This window comes from Pyrgilauda ruficollis, unplaced genomic scaffold (assembly GCF_017590135.1).
Source record: "Pyrgilauda ruficollis isolate IOZ18807 unplaced genomic scaffold, ASM1759013v1 scaffold634, whole genome shotgun sequence".
Classification (NCBI taxonomy): domain Eukaryota; kingdom Metazoa; phylum Chordata; class Aves; order Passeriformes; family Passeridae; genus Pyrgilauda; species Pyrgilauda ruficollis.
The window spans coordinates 373-8,115 of record NW_024528089.1 but is presented as its reverse complement, the minus strand read 5'-3'; the positions used below and the strand labels follow the sequence as shown (position 1 = coordinate 8,115).

Here is a 7,743-nt window from a genome sequence, read left to right as displayed (position 1 = left end):
ACCCCATGGGTGCCACACGGAGGTTTGGGGTGCAGGGAGCTTCAGATGGTGAGCCTGGCCTGATCTGTGGGGCAGGAGGGGTCAGTGGGGTGGGAGAGGTCAGGGCGGTCACCAGGAGAAGGTTGGGGTCAGCCTTGACCCATTGACCACACCCAGATCCATGGGGCAGGAGGGGTCAGGGGCAGAGCTATGGGGCAGGAGAGGTCAGTGGGGTGGGAGAGGTCAGGGCGGTCACCAGGAGAAGGTTGGGGTCAGCCTTGACCCATTGACCCCACCCAGATCCATGGGGCAGGAGAGGAGCTATGGGGCAGGAGAGGTCAGTGGGGTGGGAGGGGTCAGGGGGGTCACCTCGAGGAGGTTGGGGTCAGCCTTGACCCATTGACCCCACCCAGATCTGTGGGGCAGGAGAAGACAATGGGGGAGCTGTGGGGCAGGAGAGGTCAAGGGGGGCACCTGGAGGAGCTTGGGGTCAGCCTTGACCTACTGACCCCACACTGAGTTATGGGGCAGTAGAAGGTCAAGGTGGTCACTGTGGACAGATTATGGCCAGCTTTGACCCCTTGACCAAGGCGGTCACTCAACCTTGACCCCTTGACCAATGTGGTCACTCAACCTTGACCCCTTGACCAAGGCGGTCACTCAACCTTGACCCCTTGCCCAAGGCGGTACCCAGATCCGTGGGGCAGGAGGGGTCAGTGGGGTGGGAGGGGTCAGGGCGGTCACCAGGAGAAGGTTGGGGTCAGCCTTGACCCATTGACCCCACCCAGATCCGTGGGGCAGGAGGGGTCAGTGGGGTGGGAGGGGTCAGGGCGGTCACCAGGAGAAGGTTGGGGTCAGCCTTGACCCATTGACCCCACCCAGATCCGTGGGGCAGGAGGGGTCAGTGGGGTGGGAGGGGTCAGGGCGGTCACCAGGAGAAGGTTGGGGTCAGCCTTGACCCATTGACCCCACCCAGATCCGTGGGGCAGGAGGGGTCAGTGGGGTGGGAGGGGTCAGGGCGGTCACCAGGAGAAGGTTGGGGTCAGCCTTGACCCATTGACCCCACCCAGATCCGTGGGGCAGGAGGGGTCAGTGGGGTGGGAGAGGTCAGGGCGGTCACCAGGAGAAGGTTGGGGTCAGCCTTGACCCATTGACCCCACCCAGATCTGTGGGGCAGGAGAAGACAATGGGGGAGCTGTGGGGCAGGAGAGGTCAAGGGGGGCACCTGGAGGAGCTTGGGGTCAGCCTTGACCTACTGACCCCACACTGAGTTATGGGGCAGTAGAAGGTCAAGGTGGTCACTGTGGACAGATTATGGCCAGCTTTGACCCCTTGACCAAGGCGGTCACTCAACCTTGATCCCTTGACCAGTGTGGTCACTCAACCTTGACCCCTTGACCAAGGCGGTCACTCAACCTTGATCCCTTGACCAGTGTGGTCACTCAACCTTGACCCCTTGACCGAGGCGGTCACTCGACCTTGACCCCTTGACCAGTGTGGTCACTCAACCTTGACCCCTTGACCAAGGCGGTCACTCAACCTTGACCCCTTGACCAGTGTGGTCACTCGACCTTGACCCCTTGACCAAGGCAGTCACTCAGCTTTGACCCCTTGACCAGTGTAGCAGGACAAGGCCAAGGTGGTCACCGAGGACAGGTTGTGGTCACCCTTGACCCCCTGACCCACCCAGAGCTGTGGGTCACCAGATGGCCAAAGTGCCCCTTGTGGTCAGCCTTGACCAACTCCCAGACCCATGGTCGAAGTGACCCTTGGAGACCCCTATGGTCAGTTTTGACCCACTGACCCATCCAGACCCGTGGTCAAAGTGACCACTGGAGACCTTTGTGGTCAGCCTTGACCCCACTGACCCCTACGGGTCACCAGAAGCTCCCAGTGGCCGCACTGTCCACTCTGATCCCCTGGCCGGTGCGGCTGACCGCCGGGTGACCCCGTGACCCCCGGGCAGGTCGGTGGCCGAGGCGCTGAAGATGGGGACGCCGGTGGAGCCCGAGTACTTCGAGGAGGTGACGCTGTACTTCAGCGACATCGTGGGCTTCACCACCATCTCGGCCATGAGCGAGCCCATCGAGGTGGTGGACCTCCTCAACGACCTCTACACCCTCTTCGACGCCATCATCGGCTCCCACGACGTCTACAAGGTGACCAGGGCCACGTGGTCACGCTGGTCACTCGGTCATGGGTGACCGCCTCAGGATGGGGGTTGGGGTCAGTGGTGGTGGCTACAAGGTGACCATGTCAATGGTGACCATGGTCACGGTGGTCACTCGGTCATGGGTGGTCACCTCAGGTTGGGGGTTGGGGTCAGTGGTGGTGGCTACAAGATGGTGGCCATGGTCAAGGAACCCCATGGCCATGCTCAAGGTGGCCCCATGGACCTCTTGGAGGTGACCTCATGGCCATGGTTGAGGTGACCCTATGGACCTCTAGGGTGACCCCATGGCCATGGTCAAGGTGTCCCCATGGACCTCTAGAGGTGACCTCATGGCCATGGTCAAGGTGTCCCCATGGCCATGGTCAAGGTGACATCATGGCCATGGTCAAGGTGACCCCATAGCCATGCTCAGGGTGTCCCCATGGCCATGGTCATGGTGGCCTCATGGCCATGGTCAAGGTGGTCCCAAGGTGGTCCAAGCCACGCCCTTGCCATTGGCCACCAAGGGCGGACACGCCCACCGCACAAAGACGCTGGCGTCCACCCGAGCTCTCAGGCTCTGCGGGCGTGTCCCGGTGGGCGTGCCCATGCCCTGACCCGCCCCCGGTGCCCCCCCACCCCCGGCCAGGTGGAGACCATCGGCGACGCCTACATGGTGGCCTCGGGGCTGCCCAAGCGCAACGGCAACCGGCACGCCGGCGAGATCGCCAACATGTCCCTGGACATCCTCAGCTCCGTCGGCACCTTCAAGATGCGCCACATGCCCGAGGTGCCCGTGCGCATCCGCATCGGGCTGCACTCCGGTACGGCCCCGCCCCGCGGCCCCGGCCACGCCCCCAAGGCGCCCCGGCCACGCCCCCTGGGCTGGGCAAAGGTTGGGTGATGGCGCCTTGGCCAACGGGCAATGGGTGGTGTTGGGTGGGGCCTGGTGGTTGTGAGGTGGTGGCCACGCCCATTGGACACGCCCAGCTCGTGACTGCTCAGTGGCCACACCCCTTCTTGGCCACGCCCAACGTGGCCAATGCTTGATGTGGTCGTGACGCATTGGAGCCATTTGGGCCACTCCCCTTCTTGGACACGCCCCAAAGACCACACCCACTGTGGCCACACCCCTCTATGATCACACTATCATTGGCCACACCCCTCTGTGATCACACTCTCTTTGGCCACACCCATCGATGGCCACACCCACTTCACACCCTCATTGTCCACACCCATTTGCCACACTCATCTATGACCACACCCTCATTGGCCACACCCATCTATGACCACACCCATCTATGACCACACCCTCATTGGCCACACCCGTCTATGGCCACACCCAATTTGGCCACGCCCCGTTGGCCACACCCAACTCCTTGGCCAACCCTCTATGCTCATCACCTGTTGACCCAACCCCTTCCATTACCCCACCCCTTTGTGACCCCGCCCCTTTGTGGCCCCGCCCCTTTGTGACCACGCCCCCGTGTGGCCCCGCCCCCAGGGCCGTGCGTGGCGGGCGTGGTGGGGCTGACGATGCCCCGGTACTGCCTCTTCGGGGACACCGTCAACACCGCGTCACGCATGGAGTCCACCGGGCTGCGTGAGTGACACCGATGGGGACAGGGGACACTGATGGGGACATGGGGACAGGGATGGGGACAGGGGACAGGGGACACCGTTAACACCGTGTCATGCATGGAGTGCACCGGGCTGCGTGAGTGACACCGATGGGGACATGGGGACACCGATGGGGACATGGCTGGGGACAGGGGACACTGATGGGGACATGGGGACAGGGATGGGGACACGGGGACATGGGGACAGGGGACAGTGTCAACACGGTGTCACGCATGGAGTGCACTGTGCTGCGTGAGTGACAGGGACAGGGACAGGGGACACCGATGGGGACATGGGGACAGGGATGGGGACAGGGATGGGGACATGGGACACTGATGGGGACATGGGGACAGAGATGGGGACAGGGGACACAGGACAGCGTCAACACCACGTCACGCATGGAGTCCACCGGGCTGCGTGAGTGACAGGGATGGGGACACGGGGACATGGGACAGAGATGGGGACAGGGGACACGGGACACTGTTAACACCGTGTCATGCATGGAGTCCACTGGGCTGCGTGAGTGACAGGGACAGGGGACACCGATGGGGACATGGGGACATGGGGACATGGCTGGGGACATGGGGACAGGGATGGGGACACTGAGATAGGGGCATGGCTGGGGACAGGGGACACTGATGGGGACATGGGACAGAGATGGGGACAGGGACAGGGGACACGGGACAGTGTCAACACCGCGTCACGCATGGAGTGCACCGGGCTGCGTGAGTGACAGGGATGGGGACATGGGGACAGGGGACAGGGGACAGGGATGGGGACACTGATGGGGGCAAGGGACAGAGGACACGGGACAGTGTCAACACCGCGTCACGCATGGAGTGCACCGGGCTGTGTGAGTGACACCGATGGGGACACTGATGGGGACACGGGGACAGGGGACAGAGATGGGGACAGGGGGACAGGGACAGGGGACAGGGGACACTGAGACACGGGGACACATGGGGCACGGCGTGCACGGTCAGGGGACAGGGACACGGGGGGGACACACAGGGAGCACCGCATGCACGGTCAGGGGACAGGGACAGGGGACAGGGGACACAGGGACACGGGGACACATGGGGCACGGCGTGCACGGTCAGGGGACAGGGACACAGGGACACGGGGACAGGGGACGGGGACAGGGGACACAGGGGGGACACACAGGGAGCACGGCGTGCACGGTCAGGGGACACCGGGGATAGGGGACAGGGGACATGGGGGGGACACAGAGAATGGGGTGTGGGAGTTTGTTTTTTTTTTTTTTTTTTTTTTTTTTTATTTTTTGGGGGTTTTTTTTTTTTTTTTTTTTTTTTTTTTTGTGTTTTTGCACACTGGGGGGGCTGTGGGGTGCCCAGGTGTGGCCCAGGTGTGTCTAAGGCTGTCCAGGTGTGTCCCAGCTGTGCCCAGGTGTGGCCCATGTGTGTCTAGGGGTATCCAGGTGTGTCCCAGCTGTGCCCATGTGTGTCTAGGGCTGTCCAGGTGTGTCCCAGCTGTGCCCAGGTGTGGCCCATGTGTGTCTAGGGGTATCCAGGTGTGTCCCAGCTGTGCCCAGGTGTGTCCCAGGTGTGTCTAGGGGTATCCAGGTGTCTCGAGGGCTGTCCAGGTGTGTCCCAACTGTGCCTAGGAGTCCCCAGGTGTGTCTAGGGGTATCCAGCTGTGTCCCAGGTGTGTCCCAGCTGTCCCCAGGCGTGCCCAGGTGTGTCCCAGGTGTGCCCAGATGTCTCCAGGTGTGTCCCAGCTGTCCCCAGAGGTGCCCAGGTGTGTCCCAGGTGTATCCAGGTGTGCTCAGCTATCCCTAGGTGTGCCCAGGTGTGTCCCAGGTGTGTCTAGGGATGTCCAAGTGTGTCCCAGCTGTGCCCAGGTGTGTCTAGGGCTGTCCAGGGGTGTCCCAGCTGTCCCCAGGTGTGTCCCAGCTGTGTCCAGGTGTGTCCCAGGTTTGTCTAGGGCTGTCCAAGTGTGTACCAGGTGTGTCCTAGCTGTCCCCAGGTGTGCCCAGGTGAATCCAGGTGTGCTCAGCTATCCCCAGGTGTGCCCAGGTGTGCCCCACATGTGTCCCAGGTGTGCCCCACATGTGTCCCGGGGTGCCCAGCTGTGTCCCAGGCATCCCCATCTGTGCCCCAGTTGTTCCCAGGTGTGTCAGCTGTGCTCAGGTATGTCCCAGCTGTGCCCCAGGGGTACCCAGCTGTCCCCAGGTGTGCCCAGCTGTGCCCAGGTGTGTTCCAGTGTGCCCCAGGGGTGCCCAGGTGTGTCAACTGTGCTCAGGTATGTCCCAGGTATGTCCCAGCTGTGCCCAGCTGTGCCCCAGGTGTACCCAGCTGTCCCCAGGTATGTCCCAGGTGTGTCCCAGGCATCCCCAGGTGTGCCCAGTTGTCCCACGTGTGCCCAGGTGTGCTCAGATGTCCCCCCGGTGTGTCCCAGGTGTGCCCACATGTGTCGCAGTGTGCCCAGATGTATCCGAGGTGTGTCCCAGCTGTCCCCAGCTGTGCCTCAGGTGCCCCACGTGTGCTCAGATGTCCCCCAGGTGTGCTCAGATGTCCCTCAGGTGCCCCAGGTGTGCTCAGATGTCCCCCAGGTGCCCCAGGTGTGCTCAGATGTCCCCCAGGTGTGCCCAGGTGTGCTCAGATGTCCCCCAGCTGTGCCCAGGTGTGCTCAGATGTCCCCCAGGTGTGCTCAGATGTCCCTCAGCTGTGCCCAGGTGTGCTCAGATGTCCCTCAGGTGCTCCAGGTGTGCTCAGATGTCCCTCAGCTGTGCCCATGTGCATCTCAGCTGTTCCCAGGGGTGTCCAGATGTGTCCCAGCTGTGCCTCAGGTGTCTCAGTGTGTCCAGGTGTGTCCCAGGTATGCTTCAGATGTCCAGGTGTGCCCCAGGTGTGCCCCAGCTGTTCCCAGGGGTGTCCAGCTGTGGCCCAGCTGCTCCCAGGTACATCTCTAGCTGTGCCCAGGTGTGCCCCACGTGTGCCCAGCTGTCCCCAGGTATCCCCAGGTGTGCCCCAGCTATGCCCAGATGTCCCCAGCTGTGCCCAGTTGTATCACACTGTGTGCCCAGGTGTCCCCAGCTGTGTCCTGGCTGTCCCCAGGTGTGTCCCGGCTGTCCCCAGCTGTCCCCAGCTGTCCCAGGTGTGTCCCCAGCCATGTCCCAGCTGTCCCCAGGTGTCCCCCAGGTGTCCCCAGGTGTGTCCCCAGCTGTCTCCAGCTGTCCCAGGTGTGTCCCAGGTGTGTCCCAGGTGTGTCCCCAACTGTCTCCAGCTGTCCCAGCTGTCCCAGGTGTGTCCTGGCTGTCCCAGGTGTCCCCAGCTGTCCCCAGCTGTCCCCAGCTGTCCCCAGCTGTCCCAGGTGTGTCCCAGCTGTCCCCAGCTGTCCCAGCTGTCCCCAGGTGTCCCCGGTGTCCCCGGTGTCCCCAGGTGTGTCCCAGCTGTCTCAGCTGTCCCCAAGTGTCCCCAGCTGTCCCCAGCTGTCCCAGGTGTGTCCCAGCTGTCCCCAGCTGTCCCAGCTGTCCCCAGGTGTGTCCCAGCTGTCCCCGGTGTCCCCAGCTGTCCCAGCTGTCCCCAGGTGTCCCCGGTGTCCCCGGTGTCCCCAGGTGTGTCCCAGCTGTCCCCAGGTGTGTCCCCAGTTGTCCCAGCTGTCCCAGGTGTGTCCCAGGTGTCCCCGGTGTCCCCAGGTGTCCCCGGTGTCCCCACCTCTCCGTTCATGGCCTGCATGGCGTCGCTGGCGTGCTCGGGGTTGCTGAAGGTGACGAAGCCGAAGCCCCGCGAGCGCTGGGTCTCCCGGTCCTTCACCACCACCACTGGCACGGGCAGGGCGTCACCCACAGGGCCCCGAAGTAACCCAAAACAGCCCCAAAACAGCCCCAAAATGGCCCAAAATGGCCAAAAACCACCCCAAAACCGCCCCAAAATGGCCCAAAACCGCCCCAAAACGGCCCCAAACGGCCCCAAAACGGCCCCAAAACGGGCCCAAAACCGCCCCAAAATGGCCCAAAATGGCCAAAAACC

At 63.1% G+C, this 7,743-nt stretch overlaps 1 protein-coding gene across 1 annotated transcript in view; it reads left to right on the top strand.

The window, feature by feature from the left end:
- The window catches only part of LOC121362549 (retinal guanylyl cyclase 1-like), an 18,935-nt gene extending 15,164 nt beyond the window's left edge, over positions 1–3,771 (top strand). The window contains 3 exon segments of the mRNA XM_041484139.1: positions 1,946–2,138; positions 2,781–2,955; positions 3,636–3,771. Of these exon segments, the coding sequence (XP_041340073.1) occupies positions 1,946–2,138; positions 2,781–2,955; positions 3,636–3,742 (475 nt within the window). The 3' untranslated portion in view covers positions 3,743–3,771.
- Positions 3,772–7,743: the final 3,972 nt, after the last annotated feature.